This window comes from Haliotis cracherodii, unplaced genomic scaffold (assembly GCF_022045235.1).
Source record: "Haliotis cracherodii isolate W230 unplaced genomic scaffold, xgHalCrac1.p SCAF_6, whole genome shotgun sequence".
In the NCBI taxonomy this organism is placed as follows: domain Eukaryota; kingdom Metazoa; phylum Mollusca; class Gastropoda; order Lepetellida; family Haliotidae; genus Haliotis; species Haliotis cracherodii.
The window spans coordinates 64,622,053-64,649,702 of NW_027266319.1; the positions used below are offsets into that span (position 1 = coordinate 64,622,053).

At 45.5% G+C, this 27,650-nt stretch overlaps 1 protein-coding gene across 1 annotated transcript; it reads left to right on the top strand.

The window, feature by feature from the left end:
* LOC139445488 (uncharacterized) lies at positions 1 to 26,345 on the top strand. Its single transcript, XM_071226630.1, has 9 exons — positions 1 to 818; positions 3,164 to 3,349; positions 4,163 to 4,429; positions 6,141 to 6,245; positions 9,669 to 9,830; positions 10,500 to 10,622; positions 16,243 to 16,410; positions 19,303 to 19,526; positions 21,362 to 26,345. The coding sequence occupies exons 1-9, from the start codon at positions 60 to 62 to the stop codon at positions 21,987 to 21,989; spliced, it is 2,622 nt and encodes an 873-aa protein (XP_071082731.1). The 5' UTR covers positions 1 to 59; the 3' UTR covers positions 21,990 to 26,345.
* Positions 26,346 to 27,650: the final 1,305 nt, after the last annotated feature.

Sequence of the window (27,650 nt, forward strand, 5' to 3'; positions counted from 1 at the left end):
AAACACATGACGCTCCCCCAAACAAGACCCACCCACGTCTACTAGCCGCTGGCGACGCCATGGGGAGCGGCTTCAGCACGTGCAACGGCCCAGCGACGGTGGCCGTGAGGTCAAGCATCTCCAGACATGACCAGGAGGGTTTGGCTCTGTCCGACTCCCACGACTCGGGGATCTCCGAGGTCGGGAGGGGCCGCCCGGGGGGTGTGGACGTGAGGGAACTCGAACGCCACTTCTTCGAGTCGAACCAGGAAGGTCCTGGAACACCCCGGTTGTTATACGGGTCGGGATCGCGACATCGACCGGAAATGGCGCCCACTGACCACGGCAACAACTACCGCCTTCATCTAAGACGTAACCACAGCTTGTCAGAGTTCGCCATCACGGAAGAAGACGAAGAGTCAACGCCCACTAGAACCCGGATGGTGAGACCTAAGAGTGCTAACGTGCGGAAGAGGCGTGGCTTGAAGTCTGGCAGAAGACGATCGGGGACGGAGAAAAGCCGGAAGACGGAGTCCACGGGGGGTCTGAGCAGTGACGCTACTGACAGTGACCTTGACAGTGAAGATTCCGACGTCCTCTCCATACCGGATGAAACCGGTCCTTTCCGGTTGAACGATGATTGGTGGAGATTAGATTCGAGCGTTACGCGCGATCCACGTGACTATGGCAGCTTTAGCGTTCGTAGTGTTCACGATGTGAATATCGCCAAGAAAGCAAGTGAACGCTCAATATCCAGTATAATCTTGTTTGATCCAGTTTCTACTAATTCTGATTGGTGTGTCTTTACTAACCCGGATGCTGCTAATATTATACGAAAGGTAAGGTGAACAAAATGTTCCTTTGTTCTAAGAATACAATACATTTTCTCAACATTAATTGGTCCTATTTATACATTGATATAACGCTATCGACATCTTAATCCAATTTGTAAAAATGGATGATATAATGAGCACAATTACACAAAACGTTCATTTTAAGCCAAGTAACCAATTATGCGGTAGAAGTTCCACACCGAAAATAGGGGTTACAATTGATCTTCAGAAACCCATGCTTGTCGTAAGAGGCGACTATCGGGATCGGGTGGTCACACTCGCTGACTTGGTTGATGCATGTCATCGTATCCCAATGGGTAGTTCGATGCTCATGATGTCAATCACTGGATATTTACAGATTGCCGTCGTATAGTTGAAATATCGCTGAGTGCGGCGTTGAACAAAAACTAAGAAATATTAGTAACAGTATTAAAGGGGGTGGAGGGTGGGTTAGAGCCTTGTGGTCAAAGCGTTCGCTCGTCATGCCGAAGACCCGGGTTCGATTCCCGACATGGGTACAATGTGTGAAGCCCATTTCTGGTGTCCCCCGCCGTGATATTGCTGGAATATTTCTAAAAGCGGCGTAAAACCATACTCACTCACTCACTCACTTAGGTTCTGTTCCAGACATCGGTACTCAAGCTAATATATGGTATCCTTGACGTGATATTGTTGGACTACAACTAAAATCGACCTAAAACCCTATTAACTCACTCATGCACTGTTTTGAATCTTCTATCCGATTCACTAACGAATGTGCACGCACCGGATGGTCTGTCTGAGTTTGCATGGACAAGTTCCTATCATATTACATATAACGCATGTGTCAAAGACATGGAATGCCAACTAATACGCATGCCCTGTTGTTTTGAAGTGGTGTAAGATCTCCTTTAAATAACTGCCCAATATCTCTGCTTTTGTGAAGAGCATACGAGAGCACTAACGTGTACAATAGTTTGGAGTGACGCCGTTGTTCCTAACTGTTCTGCAGCACCGAGATGAAATATGTGTTTTCAGAGTGATGCTCATATAACTGCTATGTGCTTCTAAATAATTTGCAGCCCCTTACCAAAACGCCACTTTAAAGTTCCGAATATGTGACTGTGTAATGTTGTTACTATGTGTAGCCGGGTGGCCCAGTCGTCTAAGGCCCCACATTTCTCCGTGCAGAGTTGTGTCCCTTGGGCACGCCAGAAACCTATGATTGTGGGTTCGAATCCCTGTTCGCCCCGATTATGTTTCTAGGTTTGTCAGCACCATGCCCGTGCTTGTGGGTTTCACCAAAGTGGTAAACGTCTGAGACCTGCATCACTTTGGGCTTTTCTCCCACATTAAACTGACACGCCGTGATGTAAGTGGAATACTGTTCAAAGAGGCGTTAAACTCACTTCACGAAATCATTCGCATACGTTAATCTCTCTCTGCCTCTCTGTCTCTGCCTCTCTCTGTCGACCGCCTCCGTGGTCTAATGGTAGAGCATCCGCCCGGAGAGCGGAAGGTCCGGGGTTCGATCCCCGGCCGCGTCATACCAAAAGACGTTAAAAGATGGTACTTGTTGTTACCCTGTCTGGGGCTCGGCATTAAGGGTTAAAGCAAGGACAGGTCGGCTCGGAGTCAGTATACTGTGTCTGAGTGGGGTATTCATGTTAAACTGCGGCATGGTATCTCAATGGGCTAGCATTATAAATCGGCATCAGTCCGGACTAGTACAAGCAGCCACACACACATACGTGCATACACGTCGCTATATAAGTGCAATAATCTTGGACGCGACGTTAAACCAAATTTCACCTCTCTCTCTCTCTCTCTCTTTCTCTCTCTCTCTCTCTCTCTCTCTCTCTCTCTCTCTCTCTCTTCCTTCGTGTTCAGCAAACGTAGAAATTGTGAATTGTTGTAGTGGTTCCACGCACTTTCTGTCCGAGTGTCTTAGTTAAATGGGCGGAATTACCTGTCTGAGTTTCAACTTGTAGCGAGCACTTTTTCAGCACAGATGCCACTAAGGTCAACTCTACCTGTACCAGACTTGCGATCATCAAACCTTAACGTAGCTCTTTGGAAATGTAATTGAGTCCCGTTTCCCAAAGCAATCGTAGCATACGACTGATAAAATTAATAATGAACCTATAAAACCTACGCCACTAATGTTCCCGTTCCGCAACGCGATCATAGCTGTGAGTATCGTAAGTCTATGTTTAAACCCAAGGTCCGCTTTACGAAACAATCTTAGCGTGCGACTGTCTAAAATGTTAACATGGACGACGTCAGTCATAGCGCTTAGATCGCTTTGTTGAACGGGTCATTGGTCTTAATATCCAAGCTTAACATCTGTTTGAATGGGCTTTCCCCAACAGAACATTACAGAACTAGAAGAGGAACTGTGGACGGGAGTGAAAGCGGCGTCGGAGGACTGTCGTGGAGAGATTGGGGACTTTGTCCAGCTTGTGCGGCGATATCGGTCTAGTTTCACCCGCCTCGTTCTGGAATACAGGCAGGCGTCGGAACCCGCCTCCAGCTGGAACAGGGACCCGGATGAGGAGGTATGTTGATCAGTGTTGACACCATTAGGGCTCACCTTGTATAGCATATCCTTGATTATTAAAAGTACAATTACCTATCTCCAGTCTTACTAAAATCAGATCATGACCTGACTATCTCTACCGTTGGTCTTCGCGATCGGGTCAAACGAGATGCGTCTACCCCAAGACATATCTTCTTAATACGAGATCATAAACGTTTCATATACAGAAGACCGCCTCCGTGGTCTAGTGGTAGGGCGTCCGCCCGGCCGCGTCATACCAAAAGACGTTAAACGATGGTACTTGTTGTTACCCTGTCTGGCGCTCGGCATTAAGGGGCTAAAACAAGGATTGGTCGGCTCGGAGTCAGTATACTGTGTCTGAGTTGGGTATTCATGTTAAACTCATGTGGGGTATCTCAGTGGGCTGGCACTATCAAATCGGCATTAGCTCGGACGAGTACAAGCAGACACACACACACACACACACACACACACACACACACACAAACACGCACACACACACACACACACACACACACACACACACACACACACACACACACACACACACACACACACACGCACACACAGGCATGCACGTCGCTATATAAGTGCAACAATCTTGACGCGACTTTAAACACCATTTCATCTCTCCTCAGCCTGTCGTAGTTACCTGTATAGAATCTACATTTTATGGCATTGTCAGTAGTGTATTCCTGCGCTTGTTGGTTGCACTATTTTGAGCACCCGTTTAAGACCTGTATCAATGCACCTTATTCATCGTGACGTTACAGAAATACTGAATTAATCACTTGTCCACAATTTCTTGCAGAAGTTGAAAGCATACGAGGAACAGTTTGCTGAGGGGCTGTACTATCGACAGGCCACGCTCACCCGGCAAGAGTTGTCTACCTTTCTAGCAGAACATCTGCAGCGCATAGAGGGCCAGTTAGAGGCGGAAGTGTGTGGAGCTAGTCATCTTGGTGATAGCGGAAGTGACGTAATGGGTGCTAATGATTTGTTGAGCTCTTCTGAAGTTGACAGTAGATGGGCTAAGGGCACCGCCCCCAAATTACGGGAGGTACCAAATATTGAACAGGTGCGTGCATTTTATGTAAAGTCAACAGAATTCCGTCGGTGTCATATGCCACATTAATTCATACATATCTTCAAAGGCAAAATTAACTTTGCTTATGTTCTCAGACTTACTGGAAGAGCATCAATAAAAAATTCTCTCTTTTCTTTGAAGATTTTAAGTTTTTTGGCATTCAACTTTTCTTGAAGATAGGGGGCGGTCGGGTAGCCTTGTGGTTAAAGCGTTCGCTCGTCACGTCGAAGACCCGGGTTCGATTCCCGACATGGGTACAATGTGTGAAGCCCATTTCTGGTGTCCACCGCCGTGATATTGCTGGAATATTGCTAAAAGCGGCGAAAAACCATACTCACTCACTCAACCGGCTGGGTATCTAAACATCTAAAACAAACTCAAGGTGACATGTTCAACGTTGCAATTTTGGTGTTGTACGCAAGTTCTAATGTGTGGTTTGTGGTTCGTTTTGTATTAGAAGTCTGATCAGCCTGTAAGGCCATTTCATGCATATAATCATTGCTATGCATTATTTTATCGATACATTGGTATGATTAGTTACAGTTAACTTTGTTTATAAGTTTAAACAGTCAATATTGAACTCGTGACATTTTAATGAAACGAACAAACATAAAATACTATGTACATGCAACTGAATGCCATCCTCGATTGTCCGGTGAATTATATCTCCATTCTATTATGATACGTACCTTGAGCCCATTCGCTACCACAGCCGAACCTTAAAGATCCGGGGTAGAATAGGTCTTCAGCAACCCATGTTTGTCGTAAATGGCGACTATGCTTGTCGTAAGAGGCGACTAACGGGATCGGGTGGTCAGGCTCGCTGACTTGGTTGAAGCATTTAATCGTATCCCAATTGCTTGGATCGGTGCTCATGATGTCAATCACTGGATTGTCTGGTTCAGACTCGATTACTTACAGACCGCCGTCATATAGCTGGAATATTGCTGACAAACAAACTAACAAACAAAGGCTTCCATAGCCTCGTTTGTTAGATGATGCAAGTCTCCCGTATAATTACTCTCACACATTTGCCACGTGCAGGATGTCCTGAAAGCATTGGGTTGTAAAAAGGTGATTGTCCAGGCCCTCCCTTCAGAGTTAGAGATGCTTATCCTGAAACAGTGACAAAAAACATAATCTGTCTCCAAAATCGCAGGACCCCTTTAAGACTACATGGTCATTAGGGGAGGTCAGGTAGCCTAGTGGTTAAAGCGTTCGCTCGTCACGCCGAAGACCCGGGTACGCATTCCCACATGGGTACAATGCGTGAAGTCCCCCCGCCGTGACATTGCAGGAATATTGCTAGAAGCGGCGTAAAACCATACTCACTCTCTCATTCACATAGTCTAGCTTAGGGTCTTGCCATTCAAATTGGATTATTTACAAATATATGAAAACCAATTGCCCCATGTTTGACGGTAGCTAGAACGAAGCAAACAAGAAATGTTTATTCCAAGGTGATGTGTTTGATACGGGTATTATAGTCGTGTTTGGACATTACAGTGTTTGCAGTGTTTCGGCGACTGTGTTAATCCTAGTAACGTTTCGGTTACTTTCGTACTTTTTTTTTGTCAAATCCAATTTTCATGTGTATATTTTCTTTTGCCCGGCATTTTATTTATCATAGTTGAGTCGAGAAATAATACACTGGATAATCGAAGTTCTCTGGATAAATGCGACACTTTTTTCTATCCTGCAGTTGACAGATGCTTTGTCTTTAGTCCTTACTCGGAATCGTGTAGCCGTGACCTTAGATGACCTTCTTCCGGTTATACGAAGCCACCATCCACGTGTTAATGCACTTGTGAGTATGACGCATCTTGATAACTCACTCACTCAACTCACGTTGACGGCAAACCCCCTCCTACCAAACGTTGAATTAATCATTCAACCAGTTGGAGGAACAGAATCAAATCGTTCAGTACAGTAACAGATATATCGGTTTACGTGATACCCTAGTCCACCGAGTTCACCCCGTCTATATGTCCATGAAACAAGACTCTGTCACGATATAAGACCACTTCTCACCAAGTGTAGGTAATGCGGCTTGATCGCCTTTAAAGAGGTTCAGATGATCAGGATATTAGAATGAAGCGAAGCCATACCGTCAATACAGACCCTCACACAACCCCTTGGCAACGCTGCAGGGCTAGGCGCGTGGCTGACTGCCCTCGCCTCTCCCGAAAACTCCCCATGCACTGGTAGTCTGTTTGCCTCGTACCAACTGCACTATGTGATGTTTACATAGCTGGTGTAATGTGGCTGTTAGTCACGACCGATTGGTGAAATCGCTTACCCTGGTCACGCTCAATCATACAATATTATGTGATCAAAATGACTGACGGGTGGCAATCATTTTTTTGTCATTCACCCTTGTGCCTAGCCCCCACGCGGACCTGTTTAATTAGCACTAATCTGACACGAGGTTTAACCAACGTGCTGTAGATGGTATTATCAGCTGACGGCTGGATTGTAGCTGACATTGACAGTAACTCGTCACAGCTTCTGGTAGAGCTCATTCTGTTCTGGTAGAATATAAGAGAAGTCGGATGTATTCATTTATGTTGTGGATGTAATTTCATTGGAAGATGTGAGCTGTCATAATCATCATCAGATTCCGTTTGAAGCAGATGTGGATTTTAAACTGTATATATACAAGGACATATTTGTGTTGTGTGGATAATATCGTCAGCCGTGGGTCTGTTATCGTGTCTGACGGGAGTGAAGAGTGACCATCATATCTACCTGTTCGTGTGAGCATTAACCTAAATGTATTCTTTATGACTACGAACTCTTAACGTCTGTATTGCACTTGATAGAGGCAGACGACACCCTCAGACGACCTTAGTCAGCAGACGAGAGTTCTGTAATCTCACACCTTGCTGCTAGACGCATTGCTTGTACTTACCGATTACATCCGTAAGATCTAAACAAGTAATTCAATGGGTTTAGTTAATATTTTAGAAAGTAAATATCACATCGTGCAGACGACAATAAAATCAGAACAATGATCACGGTCAAATTAATGTTAATAATCAATATCGATTGTCGTGTATATTGAGGGTCATTTATACTGTACAAGTCTAACGCTCTCTACATGCTTAATCCGACTCCACGTGAATCCCTATTGATTGAATCTGTTATGAGTTTTATTGTTAAGACTGGGCTCATTGAATCTTGGCTATTTATATTTGTGCACGAAGATGCTCCTTGCCTGGTGTCCACTAACAGTTAAGTTTAACTACCAAGTAAATGAACTCGCAGGTTTTCAGACTGGCTGTGTCGCCTACACCAAGAGACCCGTTTCATCTAATAAGCCGACACATATTAAATTTGTCATAATAGACAAATACCTCCGACACAGGGCTATAGGAAAAGACTGTTTTGAGCGGATATCTTTGATCCTGTAGTAAATGAATTAGTCCACCTAGTCAGATCAGCGTCAGTCATTCAGAAGTAGCCATGAAGTATTTTCGACGCTTTCAAAGGTTAGGCCAAATCAGCTAATGTTCAATTAGTTCCACTGGCCTACAGATCTGATGTGATTAAAACCAGAGCCAGTACCTGTGTCAGAGGAAGCGCCCAGGGGCTTCGGGCGAGAAACGGATAGTTTACACAGGTCTTAAAGATTCTTTGTCGACAGCCTCTTTGATCCGAGACGGTAGCTTACGAACGAAACGTATAGAAGTTCTGATAATACTCGTCACTTGCTCTATTGTCAGAAAATAGTGTACAATAACGACTCGGTCCGAAGAGCTTTATGGAATTGCCGTACAAATAGGTACAATGGTAATTTGATATTAACAGGACCGCCTCCGTGGTCTAATGGTAGAGCGTCCGCCCGGAGAGCGGAAGGTCCAGGGTTCGATCCCCGGCCGCATCATACAAAAAGATTAAAAGATGGTACGTGTTGTTACCCTGTCTGGCGCTCGGCATTTAGGGGCTAAAACAAGGACTGGTCGGCTCGGAGACTGTATACTGTGTCTGAGTTGGGTATTCGTGTTAAACTGCGGCATGGTATCTCAGTGAGCTAGCACTTTAAATCGGCATCAGTCCGGACTAGTACAAGCAGCCACACACACGTACATGCACGTCGCTTATATAAGTGCAAAAATCTTGGACGCGACGTTAAACCCCATTTCACCTCACCTAGATATTAATATGGACGTTGCGAGACATTATTATAGGTAAAACAACCGTTTCTGGTGAAGATTTTCGATGGTTTTGCTGATTCCAAACCTCATTTCAGCGAGTTTTACACAATTGTCTCACGGTTACGTCATGGCGGCCTTCAAGTGAGTGAGTGAGTGAGTTTGGTTTTACGCCGCTTTTAGCAATATTCCAACAATATCATGGCGAGGGACACCAGAAATGGGCTTTACACATTGTACCCATGTCGGGAATCGAACCCGGGTCTTTGGCGTGACGAGCGAACGCTTTAACCACTAGGCTACCCGACCGTCCGCGGCCTTCAAGAGGAGGGCGGGGCAGAACCAGACAAACCAGTGTTAATAATCAGAATCGTCGCCGCTTTCATACTCATGTACAGTAAACTAGGGTTATAACGAACTCAAAGGGGCCACTAATTTTAGTTCGTTATAACTGTAGTTCGTTATAAGCACATATACCACATAACTACAGCAAGAAGTTGTTCCCTGGTGCAAGCAGTGTAGCGCAAGCGCTGCCTGCCCATGGAACCAGGCTGTGTTTGGGATCACCTCTCACCATAATGGGGGGACACGGGTGGCCCAGTCGTCGAAGGCGCCGCGATTCGCTGTGCAGAGTTGCATCCCTTGGGCACGCCAGAAACCTATGATTGTGGGTTCGAATCCCGGTTCGCCCCGATTATGTTTCTAGGTTTGTCAGCACCATACCCGTGCTCCTGGGTTTCACCGAAGTGGTAAACGTCTGAGACCTGCATCACTTCGGGCTTTACTCCCACATTAAGCTGACACGCTGCGATATAACTGGAATACTGTTAAAAGCGGCGTTAAACCCAACTCATTCACTCACACTCAATTCAATGCAGACAGAGGGGACATAATACGCTTTAACGTACATCCTGCTCCTTTAGATGTTAAGCTTCAGCGTGCCCTAGAGGAACTGACAAAGGATAAATTTTACGATTTCAGTAAAACGACCTCGTGGAATGATATCTAGTGTTGTGTGCCTGGCTGTTGGTTATATGTGCACTGATGGCCGTGATCACGTTTGTTTCTTCTTGTAGAACGTGCGGGACCCCAACCTGGAACTGGCCAAAACGTTGGTAGAACGTTCACGACACGGTGGGGTGTCGCGGGAGGAGCTCCAATCGGCAATAGACGTCCACCTGTCCGAGTCACCAGCTGGACCGCGGAGGGCGGTCAGCAGCGCCAAACCAGGAATCCAGGTGAGCTTTCTTCAGTTCCTAGTGCTGCTGGAATAGCAGAACACGCTCTGAACACGTTCATGTACAGGACACGCGCATCCACCCCGTGTCGTCATTGACACTTAGCAATATTGAGTCAACTGGGCTGTGCCTGTTTGTACAGTATTTCATTTATATCGCGCTGTTTGGATAGCCCATAATAATTTATGACGTTACTATGGTGATACAATACCAGGGTTCATAATCGAGAAACCCACGTGCATGGATATGGTGTTTACAACCATGAATCATAACCAGGACTAATTTGGTTTTCGAAGAACAAGTATCGGAGCCTGGTGCGGTTACGGGAGGTAACTCTTGACTTCGAAGTTCTGGCTCTTGGCCACCTGAATGTCTCTCTGACATTGCGAGGTATAAGAATATATTAATTTTGTTATTTCTATCATGCGATAGCGGTCTTCTGTCGTCTGTGGCACCTGCCTTGAGGTACGATGGGATTGTTGGATTCAGAAGTATTTAATAGGTGGACAAACAAATATACAAGATGCTCATGTTTATTTCATGTAACAATTAAATTTTAAATATCATTTCAAATGTGTTATGTCATGGCGTCGTTGCTTCGATTGCCGTTATAGACGTTAAACTTGAAATCTTTCGTATTTTCCATTGTAAATTCCCCTTTGGTCACAGATCGGAGGTCATGTTGACCTCCACATGGACCTGACCAGTGAGCGGAGCAGCATGAGGTCATCTAGACCTTCCACCGTGAAGAGCCAGGCCAGTACAAGTCTCATACAGACTAAACTGGTAGAGGTGAGATTTATTGTACACTTCAGTGTGAAAGACTGAGTTTTCCGAAGTTGTGAGTGAGTAAGTGAGTATGGTTTTACGCCGCTTTTAGCAATATTCCAGCAATATCACGGCGGGGGACACCAGAAATGAGCTTCACACGGCGTGACGAGCAAATGCTTTAACCACTATTCTACCCGACCGCCCCTTGAAGTTGTGAAAAGTGATATATTCATCGCAGTGAACATAAGACTTGATATTTCACTGCAGTTAACATAACACTTGATATTTCACTTCAGTGAACATGACAATTTGACGAACTATTGTCATACAAGAGTCACCTCCCCTCAAATTGTCTCCCTTTATAGCAAGTGTCTAGCCCATACGTAAACTGTTGACACCCTCTTTACGTGTGTTCCACATTGACAAGGCAAAATAATGACAGATGGTCATTTATGGAGTTAATTTTTTATCGATTCTTGCCGTTTGTCATTCTCTCGAAAATGTTTCGTAATAAACGAGTGGACTTACTAACAATGGTATCCAACGAGAATGAGTGTGGTATTTTATTTATTACCCACGTGAAAGATGTATTTAAGTGTAAATACATAACAACTTTCGTTCGTTAACAGACCAAACTGAAAACGGTTGCAAATCTGGATGTGCACGAATTTTGACATATACCCAAATATGGGCATTGTTGACATTTCTATGCATGCGCATTAACAACATGTTACTGCTGTTGTGTGTGCAAACATTACAGTGCCAAGGCTCAAGATCCATTTTAAGAATTTCTTCAACCTATGGTTATTCAACGCTTTGTTGTCAGTGACTGACTGAGTGAGTATGGTTTTACGCCGCTTTTAGCAATATTCCAGCAATATCACGGCGGGGGACACCAGAAATGAGCTTCACACATTGTTCCCATGTCGGGAATCGAACCCGGGTCTTCGGCGTGACGAGCGAACGCTTTAACCACTAGGCTACCCGACCGCCCCCTTTGTTGTTAGTACACAGGACAACTGTAAGAAAACTAAAAAGTCAGTATCGGCAGACAAAACTTGTAGAGGTGAAGTATATAGACATACATGTTTTCAGTCACTGCATTGCCAATGATCCAGATCCAGATCCAGACTAGATTATGGGATGATTTTGGTGGCATGATCACGCGTTTGAACCCGGAAATAACAAAGACTGCCTTGCAATGTAGTGATACACCACTCAGTGATACATTTGAGACCCGTGAAGATCTGGGGTAGAATAGCTCTTCAGCAACAACCCATGCTTGCCGTAAAAGGCGACTATGCTTGTCGTGAGCGGCGACTAACGGGATCGGGTGGCCAGGCTCGCTGACTTGGTTGATGCATGTCATTGTATCCCAATTGCGTTGATCAATGCTCATGATGTCAATCACTGGATTGTCTGATCCAGACTCGATTATTTAAAGACCGCTGGATAGCTGGAATATTGCTGAGTGCGGCGTTAAACAACAAACAAACAAACAAACAAACAAACTTCGTGGAACGGGCTCTGGGCCTCACCAAAGTGGTTCCGCAAACAGTTCTTGAGTTTACTGAAATGTTGTTCAAAGCGGCGTTAGGCTCAACTGACTCACTATTCGATTCGACAGTGGCCCATTTTGTTGATATGATACATTTTGATTATTTTAAGACAACATTATTGAAATTCGGCTCTATCTCTATGTGTTCCCTTATATTATTCCATGAGTATACGTTCTATCGATTGAAGCGTCAAGTGAAGTCAATATGACACAAGGAAACTGCAATTTTAATAGCTCTAAGCTTAACAGGCATGTTTACAAGGCCATAAAAGATTATACAAGGTTTTAAGTGCTCTTCGTCGAGACTAAATCAATATTAAGACTTCATTTATAAACGATTTACTTTTCAACTACAGCTAAAAGCGTAACATCGACAAGTCCGTAAATTATGACTGCACCAAACACGTAGGCGTTTCTTGGGCCAGAAATATTTTAGAAGTTGTGGTTCAATATTGATTCAGTTGTTAAACAGCGTACGCGTATGTCGCATATAATTCGATTTCAATGCAAAATGACGTTCGAACTAGACAATAGAGTGAGTGAGTTTGGTTTAACGCCGCTTTTAACAGTATTCCAGTTATATCACGGCGTGTCAGCTTAATGTGGGAGGAAAGCCCAACGTGATGCAGGTCTCAGACGTTTACCACTTCGGTGAAACCCAGGAGCACGGGTATGGTGCTGACAAACCTAGCAACATAATCGGGGCGAACCGGGATTCGAACCCCATAATCATAGGTTTCTGGCGTGCCCAAGGGACGCAACTCTGCACAGCGAATCGCGCTGCCTTAGACGACTGGGCCACTCGTGCCCCCACTAGACAATAGAAGGCTTGAGTGAATGACATACAGTGCCGGGGTAAGACGGAGTTATTTCGAGATAGAATAGATCTTAAGTGGCTTGCCACACCGGCGCGGCTCTCTGTTGAGCGGGAGTTTATACGCATAAATCCCATTATCTCTTGCACAAAGGGTCGCTGCTCTGGTGGCTTATAGTGAACTCCGGTCCCTTGGCGTGAGGCTACCAACGTGGAATGCCACTGGACGCTGTCTGGCACGGCTTGTCCCGAAATACAGTTGACACTACTCGGCAATGCCCAATGCTATTAAAATGACACGAGTTGTCACGAATGATATATATGTATATACTGACGTAGCGGAATTACCCGATATGGTCCGAATGGGGGTGTTTCTGAGAAGGGTATTGCGGGTTTAGGTTAAAGGCACCTGTAGTTTGATATCGGCCTTAATCGGTTAATTGTTAACCATTGCAGAAGTGATGCCTGGAGAAAGCTATTATACTTGAATATAGTCTCGATAATGGGTAAATTTTAACATAGTCGCTCCAATGTGCTTTTGGTGGATATTGACACGTTGTTGACATTCCAAATGATATCAAATCTGTGGCGATAGTCGTTGAAAGGTGAAGTGGAAGTCAAGTACAATCATGAACTCTTAAGCGTTGATCAAAGCGGGGATCAAAAGGGGAACGTGCATAGTTTGAAAACATTACCCTTTCTTGAAAATAATGACAGCCATGATACAGTTCTAATGTTGGAGAGGGGCGGTCGGGAAGCCTAATGGTTAAAGCGTTCGCTCGTCACGCCGAAGACCCGGCTTCGATTCCCGACATGGGTACAATGTGTGAAGCCCGTGATATTGCTGGAATATTGCTAAAATCGGCGTAAAACCATACACAATGTTGGAGAGTGCGGCGTTAAGCAACAATCACACTTTACAGAAATTTACAATCTGGAGTGAGTGAAAGAAATAATTAGTAATTACTTATCGCTTAATCAACTGTTTCGAGACTACAATTCTGAAACAAAAGTTTTTGTTGGCTGAAACAGTTGGCCATTTTCAGATCGATCTGTCGATGTCACAAACCCCTTTTTGTGTAATGAAATGAGGTGGTGAAATTGGGTTTGGCTGCTTGTACTAGTCCGGACTGATGCCGATTTATAGTGCTACCCCACTGAGATACCATGCCGCAGTTTAACATGAATACCCCACACGGACACACTACACTGACTACGAGCCGTCCAGTTCTTGTTTAAGCCCCTTAAAGCCGAGCGCCAGACAGGGTAACAACAAGTACCATCTTTAAACGTATTTTGGTATGACGCGGCCGGGGATAGAACCCCGGACCTTCCGCTCTCCGGGCGGACGCTCTACCACTAGTCCACGGAGGCGGTTTCATGCAATGAATGAAAACACGTTCGTTTATACAGAATTTGCTAAAAGCTACTATGTCATATGCATGTGTTAATGAATCGCTATCAAATAGCGATGACATCAGGTGATCGCGAAAATGTGAGAGTATCCTGTCCCCACCGGTGGCACCCGACACAAACACATGCAAAGGCAAGGCTAGGGTTCACTGAACAAACACGATACATACGGTACAAGTCAAAATGGGTAACTGCATCCGACACAATTTAGAGCACTGATGCGTTACATTTGGAAATGTTCTGCACATATGTTTACGATAAAACGTTTTGAAAACTTTACTGAGGCCTTGGATGTCGTGTCGTATACAGCGTATGCTTCACTTTACCTAATACGTTCGATATGGTCGATTACCCTATACGTTGGATAAATGTGTACCACGAGTTCAAATAAGCATAATTTGGAATTATGACATATCCAAACTGTGTGTGTACTGTTTCCAAACTGTTTCCATAAAATCTACATTAAAGTGCAGTAAACTACGGTTATAACGAACTCAAAGGGATCACAAGTTCGTTATAACCGTAGCTCGTTATAAGCATATATACAGCAAATGGGCGGGACCAAAAAGCAGTTCGTTATATCCGGCAGTTCGGTATAAGCGTGTTCGTTATAAACGTAGTTTACTGTAAATTCTATGTACAGATACCATCGTTTCACCTCCGCGGCATATAGGAGGGAAGGTTTAATAATCCTGTTAAATAAATAGGGGTAGCATGTGTCCAGTAACGTGGCGCTCTGGTTGTTGGGGGTGACTGGGTACTGACGAGGTATCTGTGTCGCGGAGTCCGGGAGGGTGGGATCCCCCCAGTCAGACAGACATTGAATTATAGCCAGGTCTAGGCAGGGGGTCTGGAGAACGATCACACACTTTCCCACAAGGTTATTCGGTTTTAAGTAGATTTTAGTCCTCAGCACACTCGTGATTAATCCTCCGTTATGCGAGCGAGATTTTGGGACTCTACCACAGAGAAACGTTCTGCACCACTCACGGGGATATACAGGTAAACCGCGCCCAACCGTAACGACTCTATTGTTTAGTGTGTGTAGTGATATGTTTCGCATAAGTCCATATACGCTGGTGTGGGTGGACATGCAGGTAACGGTTTCTTTATAACCCCATTCTGTGTGATCTGAAGGGGGAACCAGTTTGATTAATTCTGCCTGCTTCCCGTTAAGTATGCAGTGCACGTACGTCTGACACAGTGGTTTGTAGAATGCATATGGTACGTTTGTATTGTCTGGTAGGTGTGTGTTGTCTTGGATGTTAAATGGTGTGACATTGATGGATATATTTTGTATCATGAGACGAATACGGGACATAATATGCTTACATTATCTCACCCAGGCAATGGATTTCTTTTTGCATGTCATGTAAATAATATGTATGTGGTCGTTCGCGGGATGTGCCCGCTTGATTTAGTATCACATGTACTTTATAAATCTCTGTCATCCGGTTATGTTGAGGCGAGAGTTGACGTGCATTGTGTATCGGCATTCAACGTCGTGGGTTTGTACATTAATATTCTGGTTTGACTATAGACGTAGATCAGGTATAGCTCTTACGGCTATGTTGAGGCGGGGGAAATGTTCGGAAGTTCACTTTAAGGTTAGGTAATGAAAACCACCGTGTGGATGTTTATGGATTCGGGTATCAAGGCCTTGAGATATTGGTGGGGTATGTGCAGGTGGTAGATATGGGAGATTCGCGTGCAGGATGAGTGTTTCGGAGAAGCGGCTGTTGTTTGAGGTGTGTACAGCGGCTGTTGTTTGAGGTGTGTACAGTGGCTGTTGTTGTTGGGGGTTATTAAGTTGTTGTTTTGTTGTTAGAGGTTTTATATTTGTTGTTTGTGTCCAGATGGACGTCAAGCAGAGGCTGCGACCCGACAGCGGCGTTGTCGTGACGTCGTCGTCGTCAGGTAGCTACTCCAGTTCGGAGAGAAGCAGAGACAACGACGTGGACACAGCGTCCCTAGACTCCTCCTGGATTTCAGCCTCGCTACAGCTGCTAGACGGGATCCTCAGGGTAAGACGGGTGGAGGGTGGATGTGGGGGGTAGAAGAGTCGTGGGTGGATGTGGGGGGTAGAAGAGTCGTGGGCGGATGTGGTGGTAGGAGGTAGTTGGGGGAGGTGGTGGGCGGATGTGGTGGTAGGAGGAGTCGAGGGTGGATGTGGTGGTAGGAGGAGTCGAGGGTGGATGTGGTGGTAGGAGGAGTCGTGGGTAGTTGGGGGAGGTGGTGGGTGGATGTGGTGGTAGGAGGAGTCGAGGGTGGATGTGGTGGTAGGAGGTAGTTGGGGCAGGTGTTGGGTGGATGTGCTGGTAGGAGGTAGTTGGGAGAGGTGGAGGGTGGATGTGGTGGTAGGAGGTAGTTGGGGGAGGTGGAGGGTGGATGTGGTGGTAGGAGGTAGTTGGGGGAGGTGGAGGGTGGATGTGGTGGTAGGAGGTAGTTGGGGGAGGTGGAGGGTGGATGTGGTGATAGGAGGTAGTTAGGGGAGGTGGTGGTAGGAGGTAGTTGGGGGAGGTGGAGGGTGGATGTGGTGGTAGGAGGTAGTTGGGGGAGGTGGTGGTAGGAGGTAGTTGGGGGAGGTGGAGGGTGGATGTGGTGGTAGGAGGTAGTTGGGGGAGGTGGAGGGTGGATGTGGTGGTAGGAGGTTGTTGGAGGGGGGAGGTGGAGGGTGGATGTGGTGGTAGGAGGTAGTTGGGGGAGGTGGAGGGTGGATGTGGTGGTAGGAGGTAGTTGGGGGAGGTGGAGGGTGGATGTGGTGATAGGAGGTAGTTGGGGGAGGTGGTGGTAGGAGGTAGTTGGGGGAGGTGGAGGGTGGATGTGGTGGTAGGAGGTAGTTGGGGGAGGTGGAGGGTGGATGTGGTGATAGGAGGTAGTTGGGGGAGGTGGAGGGTGGATGTGGTGATAGGAGGTAGTTGGGGGAGGTGGAGGGTGGATGTGGTGGTAGGAGGTAGTTGGGGGAGGTAGAGGGTGGATGTGCTGGTAGGAGGTAGTTGGGGGAGGTGGTGGTAGGAGGTAGTTGGGGGAGGTGGAGGGTGGATGTGGTGGTAGGAGGTAGTTGGGGGAGGTGGAGGGTGGATGTGGTGGTAGGATGTGGTGATAGGAGGTAGTTGGGGGATGTGGTGGTAGGAGGTAGTTGGGGGAGGTGGAGGGTGGATGTGGTGGTAGGAGGTAGTTGGGGGAGGTGGAGGGTGGATGTGGTGGTAGGAGGTAGTTGGGGGAGGTGGAGGGTGGATGTGCTGGTAGGAGGTAGTTGGGGGAGGTGGAGGGTGGATGTGGTGGTAGGAGGTAGTTGGGGAAGGTGGAGGGTGGATGTGGTGGTAGGATGTGGTGGTAGGAGGTAGTTGGGGGAGGTGGAGGGTGGATGTGGTGGTAGGAGGTAGTTGGGAGAGGTGGAGGGTGGATGTGGTGGTAGGATGTGGTGGTAGGAGGTAGTTGGGGGAGGTGGAGGGTGGATGTGGTGGTAGGAGGTAGTTGGGGGAGGTGGAGGGTGGATGTGGTGGTAGGAGGTAGTTGGGGGAGGTGGAGGGTGGATGTGGTGGTAGGAGGTAGTTGGGGGAGGTTGAGGGTGGATGTGGTGGTAGGAGGTTGTTGGAGGGGGGAGGTTCGAGGGTGGATGTGGTGGCAGGGGGTAGTTGGGGGAGGTGGAGGGTGGATGTGGTGGTAGGAGGTAGTTTGGGGAGGTGGAGGGTGGATGTGGTGGTAGGAGGTAGTTGGGGAAGGTGGAGGGTGGATGTGGTGGTAGGAGGTTGTTGGGGGGGGGGAGGTGGAGGGTGGATGTGGTGGTAGGAGGTAGTTGGGGTAGGTGGAGGGTGGATGTGGTGGTAGGAGGTAGTTGGGGGAGGTGGAGGGTGGATGTGGTGGTAGGAGGTAGTTGGGGGAGGTGGAGGGTGGATGTGGTGGTAGGAGGTAGTTGGGGGAGGTGGAGGGTGGATGTGGTGGTAGGAGGTAGTTGGGGGAGGTGGAGGGTGGATGTGGTGGTAGGAGGTAGTTGGGGGAGGTGGTGGTAGGAGGTAGTTGGGGGAGGTAGAGGGTGGATGTGGTGGTAGGAGGTAGTTGGGGGAGGTGGAGGGTAGATGTGGTGGTAGGAGGTAGTTGGGGGAGGTGGAGGGTGGATGTGGTGGTAGGAGGTAGTTGGGGGAGGTGGAGGGTGGATGTGGTGGTAGGAGGTAGTTGGGGGAGGTGGAAGGTGGATGTGGTGGTAGGAGGTAGTTGGGGGAGGTGGAGGGTGGATGTGGTGGTAGGAGGTAGTTGGGGGAGGTGGAGGGTGGATGTGGTGGTAGGAGGTAGTTGGGGGAGGTGATGATAGGAGGTAGTTGGGAGAGGTGGTGGTAGGAGGTTGTCAGAGATAGAGGGTGGATGTGGTGGTAGGAGGTTGTTGGAGGTTGAGGGTGGATGTGGTGGGTACTGGGTGTAGGGTGTCCGGATGCGGAGTGTCAGGGTCTACGATATGGTGGCGTAGAGTGTATTTCGGGTGTTATAGTTACGTGGGACGTGTGCACGTGCGTGTGTGCGTGTTGGGCGTGGGCGTGCTTTTGTGTATTAAGTGTAGGGACCAGATTGCCTAGGTTTTGAATGTGTGGGGTGTATGGATTTATGAATGAAACATACAGAGAAACATAACAGATGAGTGGTGGTGAAAGCACGTTCGATCATAGGTTCCCTGTTTTAGTGTGCAAAGGATGCTTGAATGCATCTGAGAAGGTACAGAAGGAATCCGACCCTTCTAGCCAACACGTCATGTGATGGATCTGGCCACACCCATACCAGCTTCTCGAGGCAAGGGAGTTAACTGACTAAAAACGCCCAGTTTCAACGTGGAAACAGAACTTTAACATTCAGTTAACGCCCTTGCCGCGGGAAAATGTACCGTTACACGAAACACATCTCCAACACCTCCCCGTCTGTTTCAGGTGCGTACCGAGCAGCACGACTCTCTGAAGAGTCTCGTGGCGGCCATAACACGTGACTGTGAGACCCCCCACACGAAGGCCCACGCCCTCTACCGGTGGCTAGCCAGCCAGAGTCTGGAGTACTACAGCAAGGCGTCACACAAGCCCAACTCCCCCACGGGGAGGATGAAACAGTTGGCTGAGAAAAAGATCACATACGCCAGCCTCTACCAAGAGATGATAAGGTCAGTATGTGATGAAACGTCAGTGAACATCCGTGTTTCACAGAACTATCCACGAGTGCGCCGGGTAAGGTGGCTAAACAACCCAGGTTTCATTCATCATATAACCCGTGAAGATCTGGGGTAGAATAGGTCTTCAGCAACCCATGCTTGCCGTAAAAGGCGACAATGCTTGTCGTAAGGGGCGCTAACGGGATCCGGTGGTCAGGCTCGCTGACTTGGTTTTTGCATGCCATGGTATTCCAATTGCGTGGACCGATGCTCATGATGTCATTCACTGGATTGTCTGGTCCAGACTCGATTATTTACAGACCGCATTCATATAGCTGAAATATTGCTGAGTGCGGCGTTAAACAACAAACAAACAAATCATTGTGACATAAGTGTTCATACAATGGAATACAGGCAATTTCTAATTAAGTGTGTTTCTAGCTCATTACTGTAAACATCAACATACAAGTATATAAACTGCGTGTGTTTTTCAGTTTTAACAGTTGGGTATTAGTGCCAGTTGGGACAGTTTGGCCTAAGCTCTGAGTCCTGACCCAACCAGCACGAATGTAAAAAAATATCATTTAATACATTCGAATCACTTTGATGTGTGAGTTAAAGGAACGCTATCCATCTTTAACATGAAACTATATCACTACGTATGTTGTAGGGGGTACGGGTGGCCCAGTTGTCTAAGGCAGCGCGATTCGCTGTTCAGAGTTGCGTCCCTTGGGCACGCCAGGAACCTATGATTGTGGGTTCGAATCTCGGTTCGCCACGATTATGATTCTAGGTTTGTCAGCACCATACCCGTGCTCGTGGGTTTCACCGAAGTGGTAAACGTCTGAGGCCTGATCTCCTCCCACATTAAGCTGACACGCTGCCATATAACTGTAATACTGTTAAAAGCGGCATTAAACCCAACTCACTCACTCACGTATGTTGTATTGCATGCTCTGCGCCCATTGTAACATCCGTCAGACGTGCAAGAAACGTAGAGATGTGGGTTCGAATCCCATTTTCCCTGATAATACTTCTTGGTTGGTGTAAGGCACCGTAAATCGCTCTTCAGAGGTGCGTTCCTAACACGTACCAGAAACATATAATCATGGGTTCGAATCCCGGTAGGCCTGATTACATTTCTAGGTTTGTCACCACCACACCCGTGCTCATGGGTTTCACCAACGTGGTAAACGACCTGTATCAATTCCGGCCATCCTCCCCCATCAAGCTGACACGCAGTGATATAGCCGAATCATGTTCTCTCCATGTCTGAATGTGCAGTGCCTTTGGCCGATATATATGAAGTCTAAAGTGTAAAACATATTGTTGCATGCTCAAGCTGAGACCCAAGTCTCAGAATCCCGATTCCGGGGTAGAATAGGTCTTCAGCAACCAATGCTTGCCGTAAAAGGTGACTATGCTTGTCGTAAAAGGCGAGTAACGGGATCGGATGGTCAGGCTCGCTGACTTGGTTGATGCATGTCATCGTATCCCAATTGCGTGGATCGATGCTCATGATATCAATCACTGGATTGTCTGGTCCAGACTCGATTATTTACAGACCGCCGTCATATAGCTGGAATATTGCTGAGTGCAGCGTAAAACAACAAAGCAACCAACCAACCAACTCAGAATCCGATTTAATGCAAACAAATAAGCGTATACAATAAATAAATTCAAAGTAAATAAACCAAATGAATGAAAGCAATTAGGCTGTATATACGTCACATTCAAGATGAAATGCGCCTTTTGTTTGAATATGGTACCCGATATTGATCAATCGTACTGCTATATCTGACCATGGCCCGTGACATTACACATTGACCACGGTGTTTACCTTCCAGATGTGCCGGCCTGAAGTGCGAGCTGGTGGAGGGCGTGGCCAAACACAGAGACTACCTGCCCGGCGACCCCGTCACAGTCGAAGCTTGCCGACACGTGTGGAACGCCGTCCTCCTTGACGGTCAATACCGGCTAATGGATGTCCAGTTTGGGGCTCAGCCTTTTAAATATTTTGTGGAACATTTTTTCCTTGCACCACCCGATGAATTCAAATTGTCCCATCTCCCAAACAACCGCAAATGGTCCCAAATGTCACAGACTACAACCATCGAGGATTTTGAGGGAACGCTTAAGACGTGGCCTGCAATGTTTGCCTTTAACATTCGCCCATTGAGCATGAAAGCGGTCATGCGAACCTATGATGGGAAGTTGAGTGTGACGGTGTTGCTGCAGAACGTGGCTGTGACGCCAACGCTGCAGTACCTGGGTCCAGGTCCGGCCCAGGATTCAGAATCGTTGTTGTATTATATTGACCAAGAGATCCGATCTGTGGACAACGCGGAGACGTTCCATCTGAACCTCCCAAAGGAGGGGACCTACTACTTCACCCTCCTGGTGCATGATGTGGAGGAGGATGCTGACATCCCAGCCTTACAGTACAGGATCGATTACACTGATGAACTTTTATAGGTTAATTGGCTGTGATACGAAAAAGCATCTTGAAGTCTTCATGTATACACTGTGGTCTGGATTAGGCCTACGTCGTTCCGAAAGACTACATTGACGGAAGGGATGACGTAATATCACTGAAGCATACTGGAGAGATTCGTGTTCCTTCAAAAACAACTGGTCCAGTTCAAGTCGGAATGATGTCGGCTGCTGCCTATGAGACCACAAGGTGTGTTCGGAATAGCTTGCTTCTGAAGCTGGCTCCAACACGTTCTGGTCTTCAGGAAGACGAATGATCACTGAAACAAACTGGAATGACTCGTGTTTCTTCGAAAAACGTTGGTCAGTTCAAGCCAGGATTGTTAATGATGTGGATGGTAGACGCGATACTTCAAGTATGTTGGAGGAATAACTTTCCGCTCATCCGTTAGCTGTGAATGGCTACTGCAGGACAGTGCTGCTAGGTGTATCAGATCAAATTAATCTGTATGACCAATGTGCCCGATTTTTATTGGATTCTGTATGTAGGGATGAGTGTTTGTGAGAATGCATGTTTGTGGGATACGCGCCAGTGAGAGAATATGGTCCAAGCCCCGTGTTACGACCAAGGTTGTGTTGTTCGCACGAGGTGTTTCTACCGTGCCAGTCAGCTTGTGTGCTGTGTTCACATATATATGTTTATGTGTTTGCACAAAAACGAACCGTTATCATACAAATTAATAGTGACGACTGGTTCATAATTTGAAAGACTTTTCTAAGGCAGATTAATGGGCTTTGACTGTGTTACAATCGTTTAGGTCTGTTATGATTTGATTTCAATGTGTTTTCATTTGACTCAAAACTGTCAAATTATTAATTCAATGAAACGTCAGTAAAATCCGACGGAAATTTGCATATCGTTAAAAACAAGAAAAACATGTTTACTGTAACTCTGGTATTTGCAGTACTGACATTATAATCAAAATGTATTGTTTGTTGTAGGGCTCCAAGTAGTGACTCGTGTTATATACGCATTGATGAATGCTCAAAAACACGCCCGATTTTATGTCCCGTAGTTCATAACGTTTGTCATGATCACTCAAATGAGTTCATGTAGATACAATTGGTCAAGCTCGCTGACTTGTTTGATGCATGGCATTGTATCTCAATGGCGTGAATCTATGTTGATGATGTCAATCACTGGATTGTATGGTCCAGACTCGATTATTTACAGACCGCCGTCATATAGCTGGAATTTTGCTGAGTGCGGCGTTAAACAACAGACCAAACAAAATGGAGATAAAAGAGATTTCCATCATGTTAAGAAAAACTTCTAAAAGCCGATTCCACTATATTATTCCGACTACACCATAAGCATGTGTTTATGAATCACTCTCAATGGTACTTGTGTTACATACGTTTTAGCCGATGCGACGTGAAATTTTAACTCACTCACATTAGTTGTAAATTCGCAATGAAGTCGCCGACACCACAGCGTCATACATTTCGAATTTTATGCTGGTGTATTTTTACCAAAGAACATTTACTTTCGAGGGCTAGTGGTTAAAAGTATAGATCTGCCTCTTGCTATTTAAAAGCACTTTGGCCGTTAATGCATCCGTTGTATTATAAATAAGTTTAACGGTTTTCGCTGTAAGTGACCTCGTTATTTCCTGCAACTCGCTCTGCAGAGTGATGTCTCTGAGGCGTGCCGCCAGTACCATACCCATGCTCGTTGGCATCACCGAATTGTTAAACGTCTGAGACCGGCACCACTTAGGGCTTTCCTCCCACATCAAACTAACACGCCGTGATATAACTGGAATACTGTTCAAAGCGCGTTCAACCGAACTCACGCACCAACCCTTTTGTGATTATTTCTGATAAAAAGGCATGGTTCTTTTCGCGATTCCGGTGATTTTAACAGTTTCACAAGACAGTGTCAGTCGAGTGTATTAAAGCGAGTTGCATGTCCCGTGTCTCAATATTGCGAACATCACAAATGATAAAGGCGACATTTTATCTCGAGTATCACATTTCCAATGTGTTAATCGTTGTTTCTTAGACAAAAGTCCATTCAACGTGTTTGTTGTTTATATAATCTATACAAATTGTACTATTTTTTATGACTGATTTCCAGTGTGTAACAAAGATTCCGTCCAAAGTTATATATATATTTAATTGTTCATGTTTGTGATTTGTTTATTTATTACATTGTGACATGGATCCGAGAAGTCCGTACAACATACCGTCCAGTTTCAAGAAGTATGCGCCATGTCAGTCTTGATTGTTCTTGAATTATCACGTTCGTGGCAAACCTCAGGGTATTGCGCCAAAACGCAACAGAGTAATCTTACCAGCCATTCTGTTGATTGACCAAAGTCACTTAAATACCAAACATATGAGATTATTTATATATTTTTATCCATTAAAGTTACCTATATGAAAAATATGTTAAAATTGTAGACTTTCGTTTCTATGTGTGATAAAATATGCATTTCCGTTGACTTTTATTTAGCTAAACGCCACAACAAATTAATTATTTGTTCTTTGTGATTTGGGGGACCAAATGAATTACTATGTTTGAAATGGAGAAAAGTTTCCATAACCCTTCTCTTGGTTTATGAAGACAATTCATATTTGTTTCCATTGAACAACGTCCATGCCCCTCACAATTGGTTGGCGATCATATTTCGCTAAAGGGGCAAATGTGTCTTATGATCAACCCCCTAACCCAAACCTTCACTGACCTACCATCTCATTTTAGCAATCTCATTAAAATCAGACCTTAGTTCTCGCTACCGCTAAACAAAGATCTGAAGACATCCCATTAGGGGTCACGTCAGAACGACCTTTCATCCGACCAATCAGTGTGTCGCTTACCAGATTATGAAAGTGACAGTCGGAATGTGATTTCTAATCATGCAATCTCGAAAACTTTAACATGGGGTATTCCGAACGATAATTACGGGTTTAACGACTGAATCCTTACAATCTAGACCACATGTTGAAATATGTTTCGAAGCGTAGTCGCCAATTTGAAATTTGTGCCGTAAAGCACTAGAAAGCTGCCTTCTGATTGGTCATTCCATTGGTCGGTCAAAGTTCGCGCAAGGTCGGTCTGACGTGACCCGTAATGTCCTCAGATCTTTGTTTAGCGGTAGCGAGAACTAAGATCTGATTTTAATGAGATTGCCTCATTATGCAGAACCAAAGACGTGGCAGTTCCTCAATTATCCAGTGTGTTATACGCCCATGCTGTTATGATAAATACCATGTACCATTCGTTTTCACAGCTACGATACAAATACATGATACAAAAAAAGCCGTCCAATCATATTACTCACGAGTGAGCGAACTTTTGTACTGGTTAAAGGAGCGATGGTGGTGCTGACGTCACTTCCGAAACGAAGCTATGGTAGCGGTAGAATCTATTTCTTATAATGGAGATTAAGTACACTGAAAATCTGAAACTTTCTGACAAACACATGATCAGTTCATTGTGGCCGTGCGGTGTAAATAGTGTTGCACCCTATGAATAGTCGTGATCCAAAATAAGATCTTAGCCCTATGCTTAATGAGGTTTATTCATGGGGTGAAACTACAAGCCTAGTGCTAAGGTCACATTGTAGAAAAGGTCTCTTTGACATTCTCGGGGTGTTTTGGTAATACCGACACGAACAAATGCCATCAAAAGCCAACGTCAATTCGTGAGGATTGAATTAATTGGATTAACTTAAAGATGACAAAGTATAGAAAATGGGGATTATATAATCAAATAATTCAGTAACTTGAATCAAAAGGAGAAATATGTGAACACGCTTACATAAGTGAAGGTAGCTTCACATATATACTTGTATGTATCAGACTGTGATACCTTAAGATGAATGAGTGGGTGGGAGTGTTATTCTGAGAGTAAAACTGTTTACAGGTAAACAATCCGAGAGATTCATCTTGTTAACGCTTGATATACTAACTCAGACAGTTCACGCCTATGTCTACAATGTTTTTTATTACTTGGCAAATCTTTTGAATAGTATTGAACATTTATATATTTACCGTATTTCCCCAAATAGACACCGCCGATTGTTTACTGTCCGTAAGCAGCCCAGCGTGCATAAGAGACCCGATCTCATTCGTTTTTTACCCGGCGTCTATTTTGGCGGCAAGGCGTCTATTTGAGTAAATACGGTAAACCATTTGTATGTGGTTACACTGCTTGAATTCTTCTACCGTTTTGTCTCTGACATGCGCAGAGAACTATCTATTCCTTGCCAAAATTGGAAAGTTTTCGACCTTCACCTTCTTTGTCTGAGTGGCAGCCCTGCACGTTCTTTATTATAATTTATTGGTGAGTGTGAGTTACTGTTATACATTTCGTCCAGTGTTTTGTTCAGAGCACACATATAATAAAAACATTGAACACTGTATGTTTTGTTTCGTTTTGAATAATCAACATTTCAGCTGGGCTACACAAGCCATCAGAGTGAGTGAGTATGGTTGTACGCCGCTTTTAGCAATATTCCAGCAGTATCACGGCGGGGGACACCAGAAATGGGCTTCACACATTGTACCTATGTCGGGAATCGAACCCGGGTCTTCGGCGTGACGAGCGAACACTTTAACCACTAGGCTACCCGACCGCCCCCACAAGCGATCAGATATACTACCCGGGGACAACTGAATACATCGGAATCTCGTTAGCCCGGAAACTTTCCATTTAAGTTGTTGTTTGTTTATTTAACGCCGCACTTAGCAATATTCCAGCTATATGACGGCGGTCTGTAAATAATCGAGTCCGGACCAGACAATCCAGTGATTGACATCATGGGCATTGATCCACGCAATTGGGATACGATGACATGCATCAACCAAGTCAGCGAGCCTGTCCACCCGATCCCGTTAGTAGCCTCTTATAACAAGCATAGTCGCCTTTTACGACAAGCATCCCAATTAAGTACAACAGTTTATGAGATTATGTCGGTGACATCTAAATACCCCATAAACTATTCACCCCTAAAGTACTAAAAACATATTCGCCAATCCTGAACTGACAACCCCGACAATTTCTCTTGTGTCCGATACCATCCGGATTAACGCTTTGTGATGTCAATATTTGTCAATCCTCCCATTTTCTACACAAAACATTTATCAAGAGTGTTTGTCCCCAAAACTTGATTCTGGGAAATCACACTTCAAACATTTTTCTCCTTCAATGGGATTTTCAATTACCAGACATTAACACATGCACGTAACATAATAAGTTAACCACCGATATCGAGGGGTATATGGGGTGATGTACCTTGTATGTGAGCCTATGTACCCCGAGCTGTTGGGGGTACATAGGCTCATACACAGTGTACATCACACGCTTTGACTCGCGCATTTTGACAGTCAGCTGACGAGGCAAACGAACCGAGTTACTTCCCTTTACCCAATGCATTCGAATAAACATCGGTTCATTTCAGCTCAACGATTCTTATTCGTGATAAGCAAGTTGCTTAAAGTGTGTTGCGATTGATTTCTCAGGGGGCTACATGACCGCTCTTTAACCATTCAGAAGCTAGTATTTTAATGTAAGGCGAGATAAACACAGTTATTGTATTCCGTTAAAATTTTAACACTTGTAAGATAGTGAACACTCGAGCATCAACCAGCAATTATGGAACATTGTTGACTCATTGTTCGCTGATTGCAGCGAGG

Coding starts and splice junctions, on each gene's coding strand:
- LOC139445488 (XM_071226630.1), top strand. CDS start 60: ATGGGGAGCGGCTTCAGCACGTGCAACGGCCCAGCGACGGTGGCCGTG. Junction 6,246..9,668: donor ATCCACGTGTTAATGCACTT/GTGAGTATGACG, acceptor TTCTTCTTGTAG/AACGTGCGGGACCCCAACCT. Junction 10,623..16,242: donor TACAGACTAAACTGGTAGAG/GTGAGATTTATT, acceptor GTTTGTGTCCAG/ATGGACGTCAAGCAGAGGCT.